Here is a 23,510-nt window from a genome sequence, read left to right as displayed (position 1 = left end):
CACTGCGCCGAGGAAGATTTCCTCTGATGCCTTTCTTCTTACTCTTCGGGTCCCAGAACCTTCTCTGGTTATGCCCATTAACTTTCTTGCTAATACTGGGATATCAGAAAGCCACCTTAGCCTCTGTGTCAACCCCTAGTTCCCCTGCGGTTTTCATGTACCTCCCCTTACCTCTCACGGGGCTTTGGTACCTTTCCTGGACTTCCTGGGACTGGGCACACTTCTCTGGCTCCGTGGGCTTCTCTCCTCTACACTTGTGGCTTTGCGGTGTCTTCCTGGTTTCGGGATGTGGTCTGCCTTCACTAGTCAGTCCAAGACCTTCCTTTGCGTCTTTCTGTCGCTCTCTGCTTCTCTACAGATTTTGGTCAGGGATCGAATCTCCTGCTTTCTCCAACAAGACTGGATATCGGGGCTTCTGCCACCACTGTTCTTCTCGTTTTATACTTTTTATCCAGTTCGTCCCATACGGAATACACAAGTCCTTCTTCATTGTTTCTTTGTGACTAATCCTCATGCCTCTGTGGGGCCACCTTGTACCAGTGTTATCACAGTTCAAGATCTTTGTCTCCTGTGTTATTCGTCGTCCCAGTACTTTTGGTCTTAGGCCCTGTGTTACAACAATACATGGGCGTGTTCTCCGTATAGTGGCTCTGGACATTAGGAAGGGCTAAGGAATGTTGGTTAATGGCAACATTCATTGGCCTGCACCCCAGGTGATCATCCTTAACCCCAGAGGGGGAGTCCCTCCCCATGAGGTCCTCCCGCATAAAACCACCCTTAGTTGGACTATTGGGTAGCAGCCACACCTCCCTAGCCTCATGGAAAAGCGTAGAAGTGATATGATATGATAGATTATTTATAACGCGCTTAATACCCAGAGGTTTCTAAGCACGGCCCCGGGGATTGAACCTGTGTGGCTCCGTGTTGTCTTGTTTCCAAGGTGAGCATGTTGCCCCTAAACTATCCCCCCAAGCCACCTTCTGAATCGTCCCACTTGAGTATTGATGGAACTAATTCCAGCAGGAACTAAAATTCTAAAATTATGCTATACTGTTTTGTTTTTTTTTCTTTTGCCAGTGTGTGATTAGGACAAGCAATCGCACAATTGACACGTTATGTATCTGATTTAACAATCGCTATATTGATTCTCTTCAAGGGAAGGGTAAGACTAAACAACTTCAGGTTCTTGGATTCAATTATTTAACTGTCAGGATATTTAGTGCCAGGACTAGTCCACGCAAAGTGTGTTTCTGCAGATGTCAACACCTTTGGAAATCAGTGTCCAAAACATCCTACGCTACAAAGTAATGTCCAAACAGTGTGGCCAACAGAGAGTTCAAATCTAACCTAATGAGGCTTGAGCCTTTCAGCTACTCTAAGCTCCAAAAGAGATCCCAAAATCGTAATCTGAAATGTTTAGCCCTAAACTAATAAAGCAAAACAAACAACTTCTTCTGGGAAGCCTTTTCCAGATTAACGCAGTCTAGACTCTGTGTCTTCCTGCTGGAAGACTCAAAGAGTCTAGACTGCGTCTAGGAGTCTAGGCACTCTGGAGGCCTCGCCAAGATAACAGGTTCCTTGTATCAGGCTCCTTCCCTTATGCTTTCCCTCAGCCTCTGGTTGCTCCAAAATATACTCCACTTTTCACAGCGCTCCTTGCATACCTCAGGTCTCCCCAGAACTTTGGTTTTATCAACTATCACAACTGTTCTCTTACCGACCTTGCTTTTCATCAGTTTTCATAGCAGGTCTCTCAAAGACTTTGGGTTTCATCACCTTTCTCACTCAGTAGGTCTGTCTTCGACCTTGAGTTTCCGCTTCCACAACAGGTCTCTTCCAACCCTAGGGTTTCATCAGCTATCGCAACATTTCTTTCCCAGTCATTGAGTTTACAGCATTCCCTTCAATTGGTATTTCTCCCTCTCTTACTTAAAGGGGGCAGTGTTATGTCCCTCTGCTGCCATGGGTCTATCTGGAAAAGGAAGCACTTCCCGTCAGGTTGCAATCGCTGGCACGTTCCCCTCGCTCACCTGGTGCTATTAAACGAACAATTTCACATACTGGCAGGCTATTGCACAATGGACTATTTCGAAGGCATTGGGGGTTGCCATGGCGACGCTGGCACTTGACACGGCTGCAGTCACGTTCTGGTCTGCTTTCCGCTCACGTGACTCCCACGCCGCAGCAACACTGATATAGTCATGCCCCCTCCTTCCCCCGGCGCTTCTGATTGTTTTCTCTTCGGTCTTCAACAGCAGCGCTTATGTACTACTGAACTCCTGGTGTTTGACCCTTGCTTGTTTTTTGGACTTCGTTTTTGTCTTGCCCTTCTGTCTAAGCCTTCTTGAACTGCTACGACCCGGACTGTGCAACTGGCTGTGCTTTTGTCTTGTGATTTCCTCTTCTTGTTGTTTGTGGATTGAGGACCTGGACTGCTTACGCAATGCCTTGCTTTATGAACATTGTTTAAACACCTCTACAAGGAGCTGCGCTGGAATACCATCTCCTAGGCGTACTCATGCCGGCGGGAATAGGGTGTTGATTTCTGTGCTGGACTAGAGACTGCCTGCAGCACTTGTAAAACCTAGGGGTCCTCGTTTCGGCGGTACAGGTGGAGTTCTTGCTTCATTGTGGAATTTGGAACTATTCGCTTTTCAAGTTTACGTCTTGCTGTGATGATGCTACAAAAGGGGTCCTGCTTTTGGACACATAGGTAAGCAAAGGGTATTATTCCCTGGTTATTTCTATCCAATTCCATTTCCAGTCCTAGGCTTACCTGTGGTGTGTTGTGTTTACTATAGATTCGCTACCTGACTCCAGTGCTGGCCATTTCGTACCGTCTATCCCAGGAGTCTTCTTGGTTATAGTCAGGTGGGTTACTGATTCTCATTTATCTTACTGAGTACCGTCCATATACCAGTTGCTAACGTAGTGTTTCCTTTGCAGCCATTTGGGGTCCAGCGTGTCCAGCCATCGGTCAATTACTCTTTCAACCAATTAAACGCTTAGCACTGTTCTTAAGTACAACTGAGTATTGCATTGGTGGGAAGAACTAATTTCTTCACTACGAGTTCAAGAGTACTCCACGCCAGTTAGGCACTTGGTTCTGACAGAATCAGAAGCCTTATAACGGACACAGCTAGTGACCCCTTGGCGACATTGGTTCAGTTGGTGGCTGATCTGGGTGCTGATATGCAGACAGCTCACGACGCCACTCATCGCCGCATTGATGATATTCAGGCAGGATTGAGAACCGGTGTCTCTTGACCTCCATCATTTGCTGTGGCATCCGGTTCAGGTATGCCTGGAGCCCAGCCACGCTCAGAAACGGTACCTGTCTATATGGCAGCACAGTTTCCATTGGCCCCTCGGAACGATTCTTGGGCGATCCCAAAGCCTTTAGAACGTTTATAAACCCATGCAGACTGCACTTTTTATGCAGACCATCATCATTTCCTGACTTGACTACCAAGGCTGCCTTTGTCCTGTCTAATTTGTGTGGTACTGCTGCAGTTTGGGCCAATCCCCTTTTGGAACAGGGTAGTCATTTGTTATTCGATTGCGATGCCTTTATAGAGGCACTTACACGGGTCTTTGATACCAGATATAAATCTCAAGCCACCGACCTAGAGCTACTAAATCTTCAGCAAGGTGATACCCCCTTATTGACATACCTCGCTAAATTTAATCAGCTTGTGGCTGAGACTAACTGGCCAGATGAAAAGAAGGCGGCTTTGTTTTACAAAGGCCTTTCGGATTCACTCAAAGACACCATAGCCACGGTACCTGTGGTACCAGCCTCTTTTCCTGATTTTCTGGATCTGGTTCACCAGATCGATGCTCGGAAGTCAGAAAGGAAGGGAGAAAAAAGGACACTGCCTCCGGTTCCAGTCAATCTTGCAAGCTCGGTCCCTGGGAATGGAGAACCTATGCAAATGGGGGCGGTAAGGGGACCATTGTCCAGAGAAGAAAGAGAGAACCCGAAAGAAAAACAACTTATGTTTTTACTGTGGTTCGTCTGAGCATTTGTTATGCTCATGTCCCAAGGAACCAGTGAAATCGGGAAACGCCAAGGCCCGGCAATAGAGGGAGCCCCTATGCCGAGCACTAATGTTCAGGGCTCAGTTTCTCTGTCCCATTCACAATTAAAGTCACCATTGCATGCCTGGAAAGACAGCCCTGGTCTACCAAAGCTGTTTTTGATTCCGGAGCAACTGGTAATTATATTGATAGCCAGTATGTCCGGGATTGGCAAATACCACTTGTACCCAAAGCATCCCGAAGTGGTCAATGCGGTAGATGGCGCTACACTTCTTTCTGGGCTAGTAACCGAATCCACTGTGCCTCTGACCTTGATTGTTGACCGCTTCCATATATTTCATTTGATGTTATTGCTGCGCCACAATTTCGACTCATTTTAGGCCTACCCTGGCTTAGACTCCACAACCCTATTGTTAACTGGGTTACCGGTTCTGTTTCTTTTGTGTCACCGCATTGTCTGGACCATTGTAGTACATCAAGTATTGTGTCAGATAACCCATGTCAAGCTCTATTGGAAAATGCTTCAGTGGTCGGTGGCGTCCTCAATACCACCATACCCCCACAATATATGGAGTTTAAGGATGTTTTTGATAAGGGGCAGGCAGAAAAACTGCCACCCCATCGCCCATATGATTGTCCAATATATCTCAAGGAGGGAGCGAAGATTCCTTCGGGGAAAATATACTCCCTCATTGTGAAAGAGGATGAAGTATTGAAGGAGTATTTGGATAAAGCCTTGGCTTCTGGCCTCATCTGTCCCTCCAGTTCCCCTGCGGCCTCTCCTTTGTTTTTTGTTCCCAAAAAGGAGGGGGACCTCAGACCATGTATAGATTATCGGAAACTCAATGCCATAACTGTGCGGAACCAATATCCCCTACCACTGATTTCTGTTCTTTTGGATCAATTGGGATCCCAAGTGATTGTCAGTAAACTGGACCTGGACTGGGGGGCAAATAACGTAGTGAGAATACGAGAGGGGGATGAATGGAAAATGGCTTTCAAAACCAAATATGGACTGTTTGAGTATTTGGTTATGCCATTCGGGCTCTGTAACACCCCTGCCACGTTCCAACATTTTGTCAATGACATTTTTCGAGACATGATTGACCGATTGTCATGAATCGCAGGATGCGCCCCTTTTGGGCCTCATGGTCCCTGTCACAACAGGCTTATACACATTAATACCTCCAATATGGCCGTCCAACTGTCACGCCTGCGCCACGGGCGCCTCCATTTACGCTCAATATGGACTATTTGTTTATCATTTATTTACAACAGACTCTTGGATCCATCTATATAAAGAAAGGGAGGTGGCCGATTGCCTGCAGGTGTGCTTAGCCAGGTGCAACCAATTAGCCTGCCTCTGTGCTGGGCTAGGCAGTATAAAGGCTGCTGCCTGCAGTGGCTCAGCCTCTTGCATCTGAGAGTCCTTCCTCCACCTTTCGCGTCTTTCTACAGATCTTTGTATGCTGTTTACCATCTCTCCTGCTTGGATCCTGCCTTGCAGCTTGCTACACCCTGCTGCCTACAGCCCTAGCCTTCTGGGCTCCCTGCCTCAGTCCAGCTCCTCTGGGCTTCCTGCCTTGCAGCTTGCTACACCCTGCTGCCTACAGCCCTAGCCTTCTGGGCTCCCTGCCTCAGTCCAGCTCCCCTGGGCTTCCTGCCTTGCAGCTTGCTACACCCTGCTGCCTACAGCCCTAGCCTTCTGGGCTCCCTACCTCAGTCCAGCTCCTCTGGGCTTCCTGCCTTGCAGCCTGTTACACTTCGCTGCCTCCTGCCATTGCCTTCCAGGCTCCCTGCCTCACAGCCCTGCTCCTTTGGGCTCTCCACATTGCAGCTGATCACGCTCTGCTGCCTTCCAGCTTCCGCCCTTGCCCTGCGGGCTCTCTACATTTCAGCTGATCACGCTCTGCTGCTTTCCAGCCTCAGCCCTTTTCCTCTGGGCTCCCTGCTCTGCAGCCTACCTCACTCCGGTTGCCTACGGCCCTTGTCCTCTGGCCTTCCTACTTTGCAGCTTATCACGCTCCGCTGCCTACTACCTATCTTTTTCCGCTGGGTTCTCGGCCTAGCAGCCCGCTACAGCCCTCTGCTACCTCCTACGGTCAGCGGCTCTGCCCCTCAGGGCCCACTCCTTGCCGCCCGGCCCTTCTGGGTTCCTTACCGTGCAGCCTGCTTTACTCTGCTGCCCTAAGCCCTTTTCATCTGGGCTCTCTAACTTACAGCCCTGCTCCTGTGGGCTTGCTCATTGCTTTCCTGCTCCTCTGAGCTCTCAACCTTGTTCCTTACTGTCCTCTGCTATCCTATCCTGTTACACGACTTTCCCTTCATTTCCTTCTGCTAGTTTGCTATCACCTCCTTTCCTGGATTTGTCTGTAGTATCTTCTCTTGTACTGTTTGTAGACCCTTTTGTACAGAGCTTGTCTGTTGGTTCCCATCAGTCAACCTCTGCCCCTTCCCTTGTTTCGTTTCTACATTACAGACACCCATAGCTGCTGTTCCAAGCCATGAGCAAACAGCGTGGGCCTCTGTTATAGCAAACTGTGTAGAAGGCTAGAGTATTTGCTAAGGTTCGTGGAATACTCTTTTCCTAGATCTGCATACAGCCCAAGAGGGAATTCATTCTGTACCTTTTTCCCTTGCTACTCTGGCCTACTCTTTGTTCTCTTTCCTCTCTGCTGTGTGTGTACTTATCTGTCCACTTTATTTTGGCACAACCACCCAAACCCTTTCTGGGTGTCTTGTGCTACTCTTAATAGAGGTCCATCCCTGACACCAACACATTCCCTCTCGCTCCATGCGTTGGATGTAACCTTTCTCTATTTCTAGACCACGTCTTCCGCGGCTCCGCGCGTCTCAATGCTATTGCGAAGTAGCGACCAGACGTGTGCTCCGTAGCTCGCGGTTCTTCTCCTTTCCACTTCGCTTTCCCTTCCTCGAACCCCATCCCCCCCCTTCTTCCTCCTGGATTCTAGTTCTAGCAAACTTACCTTGCCTCCTGGATTCCTGGATTCAGCCTCCTGGAAAGCTGAACGCATTCTCGATTCGGCAGAGACACGGGCTGCCTTCTTCAAAACCCGATCCGTCCAAAAGAAGGCAGCATCCAAGGACACCGGTAAAGAACGGGGGAACTCAGGTGAGAAGGGGGAAACTCCTTGACAGTTTGAGACGCCACCCAATCGAAAGCGATATCGACATGGAGGCTGCCGTGCAGGACTTGATGCGTCGTATGCAGGAACTATCAACCGAGGTACAGAATCTGAAAGCGGAGAACGCCGCTCTCAAACAATTGGTCCTATCCCGGGATTCTGCTACAAAAGAGAGTGTTATACTGGGCGGAGTCGTGGATAAATACAACGGCTCAGCAAAGACCCTTCGTGCATTCCTGGATTCGTGCTTGGTTTACTTTACCTTCAAGCCTTACTATTTTGCGACCCCCAGGGCCAAGGTGGGTTTTATAATCTCTCACCTTTCCGGGAATGCCTTGACTTGAGCCACTCCCCTCGTTAACTCTAGTGATGCCCTCCTGGATGATTATGATGGGTTTATACGGGCCCTAAAAGACATGTTTGACCGCCCTGAGCAGGTCTACAGCGCACAAGAATGCTTGTTAGACTTTCAGCAAGGGGCCCAGGATATGCTCACATATGTGACCTGATTTAAACAACTGGCAAAGGAAGCTGACTGGTCCACTGAGGCGCGTTTTATCCTGTTCAGCAGAGGATTGAACGAAGAAATTAAGGATGAGCTGGCCAGAGTGGCACGACCAATCTCATTCCAGGCATTAATTGATCTTGCCATGCAGATTGACTTCTGTATCTAGGAAAGGAAGTCAGAAAAGAAGAAATCCACGGGAACTCCTTCCAAGGTATCATTTGAGGGTACCCCCAAACCGGAAATCAACCCAAGCCCAGTTTCAGAATTCGAGCCCATGCAGATTGGGGCCTTTCGTGGACCCATATCTCCACAAGAGAGAATGAGGAGAATTCATATGGGCTTGTGCATGTACTGCGCCTCAGATAAGCATTTGGTTAGGGAGTGTCCTTTAGCACCCCCTCGGCGTTCGGGAAACGCCAGCTCCCGATCCTAGATGGAGCAGAGCTTTGGGAGATAGATGTTTGCTCCGCATCCATTCCATCCTTGAACTCTCCTGGACAAAACAATTTGGTGGTACTACAGGCCTTTTTATCACCATCCAAGAATACGAACTATTCCATTTTGGCCCTAGTAGACTGTGGAGCTATGGGAATATTCATCGATCATGAGTGGGTTGATAAACATCAGATTCCCTACGAAACACGAAGCACCATGCAGCCTGTGGAGGCTATTGACGGAAGACCTCTCACATCAGGACCCATAAGCCTTCAGACCAAGGAGATCCAGCTTTCAATAAATCACCATCGAGAGCTGATCAGGTTTGACATTATTAAGTCAGCTCATTTGCCCTTGGTATTGGGCATGCCCTGGCTACAGAAACACAACCCATATATCAACTGGTCTGTGGGTTCCCTATTCCTAGGCTCAGAGTTTTGCATGTCTCATTGTCTATCCCTAGAACCTCCATTAACACACCCAAAGGAACCAACAAAGGAACAACAGACGCCACTAATGGTATCCAATGTCATGCAAGTTCCTGAAGTCTACCAAGCTTATGCTGATGTGTTTTCGACTGCCATTGTCCAGGCCTTACTCCCACATAGACCTGAAGACTGCGCTATAGATACGGAACCCTCTGCAGTGATTCCCTTCGGCAGGATGTTCATTCTTTCCGAACCCGAGAAGAAGGCCCTAAGAGACTACCTGGATACCAACCTTCAAAATGGCACCATAAGACCTTCGAAATCTCCTGCTGGTGCTTCTCTATTCTTTGTTCCCAAGAAGGATTGCAAGGAACTCAGACCCTGCCTTGATTATCGCGGGCTAAATCAATGTACCCTCAAGGATCGGTACCCGTTACCCCTGACTTCGGATATCCTGGCAGCCGTGAGAGGCGCAGTGATATTCACCAAGTTGGATCTCGGGGGCGCCTATCATTTGATCCGTGTCAGGGAAGGAGACGAATGGAAGACTGCCTTCAGAACACCCTTTGGCCATTTCGAGTAGCTAGTCATGCCCTTCGGATTGGCTAACGCCCTGGCAATTTTCCAACGCTTTATGGATAGGGTGTTCTCTGACATGCTGTTCCTCTTTGTTATTGTATATCTGGATGACATACTGATCTTTTCCAAGGATCCTAAACAACATGAAGAGCATGTGACGGCAGTTTTGCAGAGACTCAGAGATCATAAACTCCTGGCCAAACCTGAAAAATGTTTGTTTCATGTGACCTCCGTTCACTACCTAGGGTTTATTCTTACCCCAGAAAGAATCGGTATGGACCCTTCAAAGGTAAAAGCCACATTGACCTTGCCTGCTCCTACTTCCGTGAAACAAATTCAATCTTTCCTGGGACTTGCCAATTTCTACTGGAAATTTATATCTAATTTCTCCGAGATAGTTCAACCGATTGTTGCTCTCCTGAAGTAAGACACTCCTTTCCTCTGGTCAACACCACAAGATATGGCGTTCCAGCGTTTAAAGACAGAGTTTACGCAAGCTCCTATCTTGGCTCAACCCGATACTAGCCGTCCTTTCCTGGTAGAAACGGACGCTTCAAATTATGCCATTGGCGCAGTCCTGAAACAAGAATTAGGAGATAAACTGGAACACCCAATTGCTTACCTCTCACAAACTCTGACTCCTAGTGAAACACATTATTCAGTCCTGGAAAAAGAATTGTTAGCCATCCGCCAAGCCTTCACTGAATGGCGACATCTACTTTTGGGAGCTAAACATCCAGTTCAGGCCTGTACTGACCACCGGAACCTCCAGATTCTACAGTCTTTGGAGTGTAGGAACAGTCGTTAGGCGCGTTGGGCATATTTCTTTGCCCAGTACCAGTTCCATATTACTCAACATTCCTGGATCACAAAACCTGATCGCTGACGCCTTATCTCAAAGACCTGACTACGAGCCCACTGAAGAAAAGGTATATCCTCAGATTTTTTCCCCCACGATCTTTGTGGCCCAGGCAGTCAACCTCCTCGAAGAAATCCAAGCCCAAACCCAACCCTCTGATCTGTGGAAGAACAGATCCAAAAGAAATCCTTGGAATGTAAAGGTCCGGGAAGGTTATTTGTTCAAAGACAATCTGTTGGTCATCCCTACAAAAAGACTACAACAGAGAATAATTAATCTCTGTCACAATACCCTACACTCCGGACATTGTGGTGTCACCAAAACCCTCCGTCTGATACAAAGACAATTCTGGTGGCCTAGGATGAGACCCGAGGTACGGCAGTACATTCAATCCTGTGTTGTCTGCAGCCAAAATAAACACAATAACAAGAAAACAGTGGGCCTTCTACTACAACCTACATTGCCAACTAGGCCTTGGGAGATTATCGCTACGGACTTCATTGTGGAACTGCCACCCTCCCGTGGGTATACCACCATCATGGTTACCATAGACTTGTTCACTCATATGGCTCATTTTACGCCCCTGCGTAAATTACCATCCTCTTCTGAACTAGCAGGAATCTTCCTGCAACACATATTCCGTTTGCATGGACTCCCTTCCAAGATCATCTCGGATAGCGGACCTCAATACATCTCACAATTCTGGAAACATCTCTGTCAATGCTTAGGGATCCAACGTGCCCTTTCGTCAGGTTACCACCCTCAAACCAACGGAATCACAGAACGTGTCAATCAAACCCTGGAACAATATCTTCGATGCTTCGCCACCAAGGTCCAGGATGACTGGTCACTCCTGATACCCGTGGCTGAATTCGCTTACAATAAAAAAAAAAGCACTTAAGATCAGCCCCTTTTATTACAGTCAAGGATTTCATCCGTCGGTCCTACCTTCTGTTCTTCCCAATCTATAACAGTACCTACAGTTGACTCCTGGATCAAAACCCTTGTCAACATACATAAAGAAGCCAAGGAATTTTTGGAGAAGGCCAGGAAACAGACCAAGAAATAATGCAGATTCCAGAAGAAGACCTGGCCCATCTTATGCAGTCGGTGATCAGATCTGGTTGTCCTCAATTACTACCCCGACATCTACGGCCTAGTAAACTGGCCCCTCGGTACTATGGTCCATTTTCCATTAAAGAAATTATAAATCCTGTTTCTTATCGGATCGAGTTGCCTGAATCCTGGAAGAAGATACACCCAGTCTTTCACACATCTTTATTGAAACCCTACTATCCATCCTCCCAAAAACCCTCCAGACCTCCTCCTATACTGGTCGATGACCAATTGGAATATGAGGTATCTCTGATTTGTGATTCCAGGTATAGAAGGGGCCAGCTTCAATACCTGGTTGAATGGAAAGGATATCCTCCTAGCGAAAGAATCTGGGAACCTCTCTCAAACATCAAGGCCCCATGGCTGCTCAGAAGGTTCCACCTCATCCACCCGGGCAAACCAGGAAGGAAGGGTTTTCGGAGGAGGCATGCTGTCATGAATCGCAGGGTGCGCCCCTTTTGGGCCTCATGGTCCCTGTCACAACGGGCGTATATACATAAATACCTCCAAAATGGCCGTCCAACGCATTCCCTTCTCGCTCCTTGCTTTGGACGTAACCTTTCTCTATTTCTAGACCACGTCTTCCGCGGCTCCGCGCGTCTTAATGCTATTGCGAAGTAGCGACCAGACGTGTGCTCCGTAGCTCGGGTTCTTCTCCTTTCCACTCCGCTTTCCCTTCCTCGAACCCCCCCCCCTTCTTTTCTTCTTCCTCCTGGATTCTAGTTCTAGCGAACTTACCTTGCCTCCTGGATTCGGCCTCCTGGAAAACTGAACGCATTCTGGATTCGGCAGAGCCACGGGCCGCCTTCTTCAAAACCCGATCCATCCGAAAGAAGGCAGCATCCAAGGACACCGGTAAAGAACGGATTCAGGTGAGAAAGGGGGAACTCCTTGACACCGATATTTGATCAGAATATCATCTAAATAGACGATCTATTCCCCTTCTCATGACCTACATGTAAAATATGTTACGGACGTCCTACAACGGTTGCGTGATAACAACCTATACGCAAAATTAGAGAAGTGTACCGTCCATACTTCTGAAGTGGAATTTTTGGGGTCTGACATCACTAGCCATGGTGTATAGATGAGCCAAGCGAAAGTCAAGGCAGTATTGGACTGGCCAGTACCTGCTACGGTGAAAGCCTTGCAGTCCTTTCTGGGATTTGCGAACTTTTATCGTCGCTTTATTAGACACTTCTCCAACATTGTGGCTCCTCTCACGGCACTAACAAGTAACAAGCGTCCGTTCCTATGGAACCCAGAAGCACAAAGATCTTTTGATGTCCTTAAGGAAGCCTTTACCTCAGCTCCAGTGCTACAACACCCTAATGTCAAACAACCGTTTGTTGTGGAGGCAGATGCATCAGACGTTGCGATAGGAGCGGTTTTGTCCCAACCCTGTCCGGAGACCGGGGTCTTACACCCGGTTGCCTTTCACTCCCGCAGACTCACTCCCTATGAGGTAAATTATACCATTACAGAACATGAACTTCTGGCGGTTCGTGACGCATTTAAGGTTTGGAGGCATCACCTTTTGGGAACGGAAACCCTGATTCAGCTGTACACCGACCATAGGAACCTTCTAGCTCTTTAATCATTGCAATGCACCACAGCACGTCATGCACGCTGGCATGAGTTCTTTTCCATATACAACTTTGTCTTATCTTACCGTCCTGGGATTATGCATTCCAAGGCAGACGCTTTATCTCGGTTACATGGAGAAACCGAACCTCGGTTGCAAGACGGTACTCTACTTCTACCCAACCAGGTGATATGCGGTTGTACGTTGCAACCCTCTTTAAAATCTGCCATCCAACAGTGGGTACTCAGTGGTCCTTCAGAGCTGGATCACTATAATATGGATGTGGTCCAGTCCTTGCCGTATGATCAAGGCAAGATTTACATACCAGATTCAAATACACAATGTATCGCCATATCCTGGTGTCATGACTCATTGTTGGCAGCACACCCTGGCCCTAGAAAGACATTGGAATTACTTAAACGCTGGTGTTGGTGGCCTTCCATGTCTAAAGATATAATACAGTACGTTGCAACTTGCGCTGTTTGTGCCCAATGTAAGACCTCCCCAGCCAAACCCATGGGCCTACTGCAACCCCTGCCCGTACCCGCTCGACCCTGGGCTATGATCACCATGCATTTTGTAGTGGAATTACCTCTCGTTAGAGGTTTCAACACCATTTGGGTAGTGGTGGACAGCTTCACTAAGTTAGCTCTCTTTTTGCCATGTCAGGGTCTCCCCTCTGCTCCCATTCTGGCTGATTTGTTCTTACGGAATGTTTTCCGTTTCTTTGGCCTCCCTGACATCATGTCCTTTTCAGGCAGATACGATATAATTATCTGGCCACTGCTCTCTCTGGTTTAGGAAGTACTTCCCTTAAGCTTCCTTATCCTTGGCACAGTGCCATCTTCTATGTCCATCTCTCTTCCAGCACTCTAGCCTCATCTGGGTGGTGTGAGTTAACCCTCTCCAGAGTAGCATCTGCAGATTGACCAAAGCATGGGCTTCCTCTTCATCCCAATGTGACTGAAAAGAAACAAATCCCAAAAGGCCGAAAACATTATTTATCCCCCTTTGACCACATATGTATATGGGGGTAGATCCCCCTCCAATCCCAAATTCAATCTTTTGTGATTGTCTTTTCTTCCTCGATCCTTTTGGGTATTACCTATCTTCCCAGGTAGTGTTGTTCCTATGTATCCAGGTACAGTTTGGGAGAGCATCAGCTCCTTCCACACTCTTCCCTTTCCCTCCTTCTGTCCCCCTTTTTTATAGTGCTTCAGTGAAATGAACACTTGTTTTGGCCCTTCGGGTTTACTGGGCCCAATGTGATTCAGTTTCCTAGGTTTAGATTGGTTCCATGCACGCCCAACCTTTTACAAATATTTGAGCCTCTGTGTGGGGCTTGCTTTACAATGATTAATTTGCCTAACGTCCCTAACCTGTTCCTTCCACATCTACAAATGCGGCTTGTAGTATCACCACCATCTTTGAATACCTCTGTTTCCTTTCCTTGAGTCATGGACCTCAGGATGAGATCCTTGGCTTCTGGTTGCAGTTCTACCCGACCGTGAGGATAGTGGTGGTCCAAACTCTTCCATCTATAAATGTAGGCACTTCTTTGTTGCTCTTGTGCAGGCTTTGCACTTCCTAACATTCTGCTGGTTTGGATGGGATATATTATTCCGGTGTCTACAGCAGATCTGACAGGGAAGTGATTACCATATTATGCACTGGTTTGTTTCCTGATAGTAAAACATTAATTAAAGTTGTCAGTGTATTTTGTTCCATTTCTTGCACAGAAATCCCTAATCTTATTTCCTTTGGGTTCTTAATAGCAGGGCTATTGAACACTTTCATGGTTGTACTATCACGCCTTGGTGGAGGTCCCACTCCTTCCACCCTATGGGAGGCGCATCAGGTACCGGACCGAACCAGGCTCTACAAGTTTGCCACCCTCACATAACAAGATGGGTAGTTCTTGAAACTCACTGCAAGTCTTAAGATGCATAGACTTTGCCAGAATTTGATTGCACATTTGGGATCTTACTAGTTCTGTTTGCAAGGGCAGCAGTACGTCCAGGGAATCGGGAAACAGGGTTGGCCCCTGAAGAAACTGAGTGGCCTAGGAACAAGGTGCTTTTCCATTGCTTCATAAGGCCTGTTCCCAGGCCTTGTCAAAGTGGAGAGGGAGCCCGACCCCTAACACCCCCGGTGGTGTTGGCAAGAGTGCAGCACCCCCTCCCTGACCCCCCTTACCTCATTCAGCTACGGCGTCCAATGCTGCAGCAAGAGCCACAAAGGTATGTTGGAGCAGCAGCAGCGCCGCACCTGAAGCCTTGGAAGGCCATCAAGGAAATGCTGGCGGCACAGGTGTCACAACAGTAGTGGTAGACCCTCCAAACCTCCGTTTTGCAAAGGACAAAGTAATCCTCTCCACCAATCATCGCGTTATCCTGAGTACCATCTGAATTTCGCAAGAATGCAACTATCACCCTATCTACATTCTTTCAGAATGCCTCCTCCCAAGCGGAGAGAGCATTGCACTCCCTCAATGTTAAAAGGGCGTTAAAATACTACCTGGACCGGACAAAATCCTTAAGAGTGGCGAGATAGCTCTTTATCGCTTTTGGTCTCTCAAACAAAGGAAAGCCATCTCAAAACAAGGCATCGCAAGGTGGATATCCTCAGTGATTTCTTTCTGCCACACATAGGCCAACGCGCCACTGCAGCCTACAGCCACAGCACATTCTTCTAGAGCCACAGCGGCCTCTGCAGCTCTCCGGTCGGGAATGACTATCAAAGATATTTGCCAGGCAACAACATGGCAGCAACACGCTCACTAGGCACTACTGCCTGCAACAACAGCACGCGGAAGATGTACAAATGGGACAAGCAGTCCTTCAATGGCAGTAAGGTAGCCCTGCAGCTTGCAAGGTTTTGTTGTCATTATATATGTATATATCTGGCATGAACGTAAAAATGCAAAGATTTCAAATCTTAGTTTGCCTGGATTTCTCTCTTCCGCACATGTATACTGCTATAAAATCTATTCACAGCATGTGAATCCATGAAAGATCCAATGCTGGAGAAGGGAATAGTTTCTTACCTGTAACTCCATTTCTCCAGCGTTGATATCTTTCATGGATTCAGATGCGCCCTCCAGCCTTCACCTCACTTCTACAAGGGGTTGGTGCTCCAGCTGGAGTGGTTAAAATCTGAGGGGAAGCTGCTGGGCCAGAGCTTTACACTCTGCGTCCTATTGGTGTGAACCAAAAGCACCCACAGCAACGTTGATGGGACACTCAATGCATCAACGTTTTTCTATAGGAAAACTACTAAATCAAAGTAACCAGGGATTCCCAGCCTGACGACAGGAAATATTCATAGCATGTGAATCCATGAAAGATACCAATCCTTGAGAAATTGAGTTACGGGTAAGACACTACTCCCCAATCCAACACAGCAGCAATTTATCTAATTGAATCATATGTTCTATGTTCCTTTGGAAGCCACATTAAAGTTCTGCTCTGGCTCTGAGTCCACTTTTGCACATGTTGTTTAACATTTAAAACGTGCAGTAGTAAACTTAAAGGACCCCTTTATTGTAAAACCGGAAAGACAGCCCATTTTTTTCCATATCAATTCTAGAGTTCTGGTGCAAAGATGCATAGCGCTGATGCCCCTCTCCATCACTCATATCTCACAATTGTGGGTTGATTGTGAGTATTGGCGTGTGAAGCGCCACAGCACCTGCCTTAGGCAACCTCTTTGTTGTTCAGTATTTCTATGCATAGAAATTAAAATCCCAGTAATTTCTGACATGGTGCTGCTGGACTCTTATGCTTTTTTGTAGGGTAGCAAAATCTGCTGCCAAACAAAATGAAGTCTTCTAAGAAATGACGGCAAACAGTTTTTGCTCATTTTTCATTTCTTTTAGGTCAGTAAACTTTGTGGATTTCAATCCAACGGGAACATGCGTCGCATCAGCAGGTTCAGATAATACAGTTAAGCTTTGGGATATCCGGATGAACAAATTGCTACAACATTATCAAGGTAATCTCATTGGAGTCTATATTTGTTAAGATGTTTTGCCTTACTTGCTGATAATTTCGCCACATGCTTATGTGTCTTGTGCGCTAAAGAGCAACCTGGGCCTAATTTTCATCTACTTCCTTTCGCCCTTTATGTAAACGTAAACATCTCTTTGGCACGCATAAAGATTTATTCATAACATTCTCGCTTCGTCCTGCTCCCTAAATCCCAATTAAATCTGCTCATGGGTGTCTCATGGAAGCGGGTCATTTTTACGTTCGAGTACCTGGCATTGTTATTGTATAGTTTTCATTGCATGTGTCTTATGTAGTCCAGCAGTTTTTTCTATCCCTGGCGTTTCTTGCTGTACAACCCTCATCCAGCTATCCTCCCAATACTCCTGTGGCAATTAGCCAGCTGTTTCTTTATCATCTCACTCCATATTAACATAGGAAGAAGCTTCCTAGAATTGGAGGATGAAAGGTTTCCTGCTAATTATCCTCCTGTTCCCCTAAATGGTGTAAAACATATTTAATGTAATTCATTTCTACACATGGCGCCTAACTTATTGCTTGCCTACGATTGACCACATTTTCACCCAACTGTGTTCCTATAAATGTCTGCTACATATAGACTAGATTAATAAGGGGTGGGTGTTTAATTCCGGCTTGATCGCTCACAACCTATCACCACCACAAATAATAGCTGTGCCAGAACAGGAACGTATTCAATACCTCTTGTCATAGCCTGCACATTTTTTGAAAATTAACTTTAGGGTAGGGCCTCAGTAATTGATAGATGTCCAAAATCAGGGATCATAACTGAAAAGCAGGCGAAGGGTCAGTTGTAATATTGGGTATTTTTTTTAAGTCAACGTTTAATAAGTACTACTGCTTTAGCGCACATACCGAAACCTCTCTTATTCCAGACTTTCAACATCCTCTACTCACCCGGCCTCATCCTTGCATATCACTGACCTTCTTAAGCCCACCTTTTCAAGTAATTAATCTTAGCAGGTGAGAAATCTGTATTACCTGGTGAAAGGTTAGTGATCTGATGCAACCCAAAGCTTTCAGATTGCTAACTTTCAAAAATATTTAATTGAAATAACTTTCAAAATATCCAATCAAGCAAACATCACTTCCTCTCATCTGGCGCTGAACACCAAAACCTCAGACATCTCTAATTTCAGACTGCTTTTCCCAAACGGAAGTTAACAAAATGGTGTTAAAATGAGTTTCCTCTGAGTAAGTTTCACTGTCTCCTGCCATCCTCATTTAAGACAACATTGATTCTTTTGCCTGTGGGTTGGCCTCCTTACAGGTCCACCAGTCAAGTTTGAGACCGCATATGCAGTGTTTTCAACACTGCAAAACTGCATGCTTGTGTTTTAAACTTGCAGTTTTCACTGCAGTCGGTTTTTGTTATTGTGTTTTTTTAAAACCAAAACAAATATGTGCTGTGTGTTTGGGGGGAGATTAAGGGGTGGTGGGTGGCAGGGTGAGGTGGTGGCGGCTGCGTTAAAAAAAAGGCAAAAACGACAGCAATGAAAACTGTATGTTAAAAATTCAAAGGTGCAATTTCACGGCTGCGAAAACACGTGGAACATCTGACGGACTGGAAGCATATCATCTGCCCTCTTATTTATGAGGGATGAACTTTTGAAATGACTAGATGACACGCCTGCCATTATTTTCCCCTTGTGTATATCAACAGCTTCAACACTGATTCATGCGCTGTTGCTTAGTTGTTGCACAATTTATTTTGGCATTATGGGCATCATAACTAAGTGCATCATGGCAGTAGAGCGCTGCAAGTATGAAAAGAGGCTTGGATCTCCAGATTTGATATTTTGGGGTCTCCAACGATATAGCCCCTTTCCTAGATCTTCTCTAGCAGATCTCATTGTGCCGTTCTCTCCCTCCTTCCAAACTTAGGCCACCCAAGCTTTCAAGCTACGTGGTGCTTCACAGGACTTACCCCTTTATCCAAGACTGTATGATCGACAATAATCTTTGTCTTAATACTTCAAACAGTCCGTGTCTCATTCTCTCCCTTTCTCATAGGTGCTTCAATAGAGTCCTCTGCCCCCCTCTCCACGGGTGTCAAAAACATTGATGTGGTTTTTAATGGGCTCATCTCCTGTGCACAACAGGTTCCAAAGAATACTAAAATAACCTTATTTTCACCTTCACCTTCTAAACACATCCTCCCACTCCATGTATGAAGGGCCCTTGTGATCTGCTGTTTGGATTACTGTAATACCTTATTCACCAACTTCAGATCATTCAGAACAAGGCTGCCAGGCTAATGGTAGGTCTGAAAGCATCACATTACCCAGCATTGATGCCCCTTGATTCCCTCCAGGTGAACACACGACAGCGTTAAGACTCTCTTCCTCATCCTTCAAGCTTACTACCTCAAGCACAAAATCAAGAAGCATTCTCCTACCACGTTCCTAGAAGCTTAAGGTCAAATAAAATCGGGGCCTTTAGGAAAAAGAAATATGGTGACAGAACCTTGGAATTGGCATGATCTAATCTCTGGAATTAACTTCTAAACAGCCTTACATCGAAAGAAAATAATCTCAAAATACCTCTCTGTTAAGAGATCTCTGCCTCCTTATCCATTCAATTGGGTGTTCTAATAACTTTATAATTGCATGAGGAAAGCATCATGATTGTATAGCAGGGGGCTAAGAGGGTGAACAAAAGCTTTCTGGTGACTCGTGAATAACTGGGACTCCATCTCCCAGACTTACCCTCTCTCGGCGCACTGCCGGACGTACCATCCGCGGGTGCCGCAGGCCTTATCAGACATGCGTCGGCGCGAGGAACGCTAGCATTTTGTTAATGTATTCTTGTGAGAAGCCCTTACGATTTTTATTACTTTGTGCTGCTAGAAATCAATTATTTAAACTTTTTTACCTTGATTTTAAAATTAGTAACTGTTTTTTAGGTGATAGCAAACAATATACAGAGTTGAAATGTTATTTGTAATTGTGTGTATTAGGGTGCACTTAGGTAACGATAGACTTCTGTGGGGAAACGGCAGTTGATTGTATAGCAGGGGGCCAAGAGGGTGAACAAAAGCTTTCTGCTGATGCGTGAATAACTGGGACTCCATCTCCCAGACTTACCCTCTCACGACGCTCCTCCCGATGTGTCGTTCGCGTGTGCAGCATGCCTTATCAGACTCGCGTCAGCGCTTTGTGCTGACACAAAGTGTGTTTAGGCCTTTTTTTGCGGCCCGGTGCAGCAGTCGGCAGGTTATGCTGCCGTTTTTGATAAAGGATATATTTGAACAACATTATTAGATGGGTGATCTTGTGGGGGCAGAGTACCGTTAGAAATTGTCTGTAACAATGGGGGATCTTAGATATGATGGCCCTTTCCTGAAAAAGCTTAATAAGGAGAAAGGCCATATTACAATTCGAGCATTATATACAATTTGGGATCTGGGAATATCTAGACCCGCTTTGGAGACTCGGAGGTGCTCCCTATGCCATAGCCATTGCAATAGAAGTGGCAGAGCTTATTAGTTTGCATAATCTAGATATGCTTTGACTGACTGAAACGTGGTTTTCGGATGGGTGTCAGCGATATTCCACTTTCTGGTCCCTGAGGATTACCCCATTCAGTTTATTAGTCGGATTGGGAAAAGGGGGGGAGACATAGCAATGATCTACAGATCATCCTTAGCAGTCTCCCACCTTGAGGAGCTTGAGTGGGCTGACAGGTCGCAGGTGGGCCAGGTCTCAGTTCAGCTATCATCTATTGTTGCAGTGAAGGTTATCTTTGCTTATAGACCCCCATGTCCAGCAGCTGGACAACTTACTTACGCTATCGGGAAGCAATTACAGGGAACTCCTATGTGTAGCAGAATACTTGGATGGATAATACTCAACACTCAGATCCAAGGGAATTGGGTGAATTAATAGGGAATCATGGGTTGACACTCTTGACTACAGTCCCTCACATGTCAAAGGTGATTGCTTGGACACTATTAGCCAGGGGTATATGCAGAGTAATGAGGGGAACAGTCCCCATTCTCTGGTCCGATCACTTTGTCCAATTTTTTGACTTTGTCACCCCAGTAAGGGGAAAGAGAAGGGGAAGGACGGACCATTGTTGCTTACCCGAAAAGTCGAAGATTTGGCCAGTATTCCAGGAGATGAGGAACTCCAAAGATTGGCCAGCATTGAAAGCACATTGCATAATGAGGAATTATTTACCCAGGGCACTATAATCCTGGACTCTATGGCCCTCATTCCGAGTTTGGAGGTAAGTACTGGTTATTACCGGCATGGTGCAACTAGCGTGTCCAAGCTGGCTATAGACCGTTAAAAGCAGCCTATTACGACTTCGTGGGAACAAGCTTTGCGCCATGCCGGTAACATACCTAGCGCCATGCCGCAAAAGGGCCCCAAAAAGCCCTTACCGGCATCAAACGCACCGTACATAACACTACCGCCATAGTGCAAAACGTCAATAGTGACCGTAAATAGCAGTGACTGTAATCAGCGGTCACTGCTATTTACGGTCACCGTTAATTAGCGGAACTGGAAACGGCGTCATCGCACAGGAACTGGAAGGAGCACTGCGGCCATCTTTAAAAACACAATCCATTGCCATCCTCGCCGCACAGGACCCGGAGCCATCCAGTGAATACAGACATCTACCATCCATACCACCATCATGACGAAAGCACCAAAAAAGGGAGCTGCCCGCCTCAGGAAGGAGCGCTTTACCCTGGATGAGCTCCAGATCATGGTGGACACTCTCCACGAACATTCGGGCACCGTTTTTAGCGGTGACATGCGGAGGGTGACAATTGTAAAGAAGGAGGAGATCTGGGCCATGTTATCACAGAAGGTGAGCGTCGTGGGCAACACCCCCCGCACCACCAAGGACTGCCGAAAACGGTGGGACGACCTACGGCTGAGGGTGCGGAGCATCCTCTCCGCCAATGGAAGCCAGGCCCTGGAGACAGGAGGAGGGCCAGGTTCCCCCATCAAATTGATGCCGTGGGAGGAGACGTGTGTGGCCATGACTGGCCCAGAAGCCATTGAAGGGGTTGGCGACATGGAGTGCGGGCCAACGTCATCCGTCGATGGAGGGGAGTGTCCGAAGTCAATACTGAGAACGCATTTGTAATGAAAGTCTGTACTGCCAAGGGCTTGCCAAGGTGTCACGTCATGGTCGGCCAAACCCCCACCCCCCCTTCCAGTAATGCCGAAACAAATGAAGCAAATGCCAGGTGCAGGGCTGTAACCCATATGGCACATACCACACGAAGAGGCCTATTCCGTGAGGCACACAGGGCAGGTGATGTAAACATTGTGCATGTGAGCCAGCACAGTACCCAGCCAACATGATTGACCCAGACATATGCATGCATTTACCATCCAAGCATGGATCAATGTGCAGCTCACCACCCAAATGGAGACGACCCACTAGAATCCCATTGTGATACTGTACGTATGTCCAAATGCAGATTCTAAAAACATTGCTCATGCCGTCTCTCTCTTCACCCCCACAGGCAGCGAGCATGACAGCGACGACCAGGCAGCCAACCGGCCCAGTACCTCCAGGGGCCAAGCCAGGGCCCGCCGTCTACCTGCAAGCAGGAAGACACCGCAAGGCACACCACCGGCTCCTGCAGGGCCCATGGAGGGTACACAACCCCCACCCCTACCCCTACCCCAGCCTGCACTGGTGCAGGACACATGCCCCAAGCCGCATGCTGAGGAGACCAGTGTGGCTGGGGAGGATGCAGCCACGGGCCCCCTCGATGTCCCTAACAGCCCCTCATCTGTATGCGTAGCTACTGAGGAGGACACTGATGTGAATGTCCACACCCCTGACGCCCAATCCAATCCCCAGGTGTCATACAGCGACTCCGCTGAGAATGATACACCAGGGCATACAGGGCATGGAGCCACACTGGAACATGCCAGTCCTGTATCCACCTCCCTTACTGAAGTGAAGCAACGGCAATCCATGCAAGCCCAATTCCCAGCGGGCCAACCACATCTGTCACATTAGCCATGGATGCAGAGCGCTCGGAGCAGCTCACAGGCCTCATTAATGAGATCATCCGAGACAATCGGGAGTCCCGGGAGGAGTGGCGCAATGAACTCAGGGCACTGGGTGAGGTCATCGCAAGCAGCACGAACCAGCTCTGCGAGGTCCTTGGCCGGATTGCAGACGCCCTGGAGGCTGCACCTCCTGCACGACAGCCCCAGCAGGAAACACATTCTCAAAGCTCCTCCACCAGCCCGCTCCGTCGCTCACAGCGTACATCGCGCCGCCATGACATGGATCCCCCCTGTCTCTGGGAGCGCACATTGACAATGCTGGCATACACGTGTGGCCTATGTTGTCCTTATGGGACTAGTGTGGGGTTGTTGTGGGGGGAGGCGGTGGGGGGTGAGGTTGTGTTTGGGGGTTGTGGGGGGAGGGGGTGGGGGTGGGGGTGAGGGTGTGTTTGGGAGTTGTGGGGGAGATGGAGGGGGGTCAGGGTGGTGGAGGGTTTGTTTTTCACTTTTGAACCTACTATTGAAATACACCGGTAGTTCATCAGAAAAAACAACAGAGTGGACATTCATCATTGGGCATGTGTCATTTAATGTTTCACAGTGCATAGTGTACATGTATCCCCACACCCAGAACCCGATGTACTGACATCCTCACACAATCAGCTGACTTGTGTGTCAGAACTATTAGTCCAATCAATTATTGCTGCACGGCACGTCCCTCCTGTGCATCGGCACTGTGATGCTGTCCTGCCACTTCTTCCTCCTCCTCCCCTTCATCATCATCAGGTGGTTGCAGCTCCA

General features: G+C 47.5%; 1 protein-coding gene across 3 annotated transcripts in view; it reads left to right on the top strand.

Moving 5' to 3' along the window:
- The window catches only part of LOC138513283 (POC1 centriolar protein homolog B-like), a 406,367-nt gene that overhangs the window by 103,555 nt on the left and 279,302 nt on the right, over positions 1-23,510 (top strand). For all 3 annotated transcript variants that reach the window (XM_069627999.1, XM_069628000.1, XM_069628001.1), the window contains one exon: positions 16,575-16,690. In XM_069627999.1, the coding sequence (XP_069484100.1) occupies positions 16,575-16,690 (116 nt within the window). The remainder of the gene's footprint in view (positions 1-16,574; positions 16,691-23,510) is intronic.

The sequence above is a fragment of the Ambystoma mexicanum genome, chromosome 12 (genome assembly GCF_040938575.1).
Source record: "Ambystoma mexicanum isolate Mex_15411 chromosome 12, UKY_AmexF1_1, whole genome shotgun sequence".
NCBI classification, from domain to species: domain Eukaryota; kingdom Metazoa; phylum Chordata; class Amphibia; order Caudata; family Ambystomatidae; genus Ambystoma; species Ambystoma mexicanum.
Note: the sequence above shows the minus strand (reverse complement) of the source record. Positions and strands in the feature narration are given on the sequence as shown.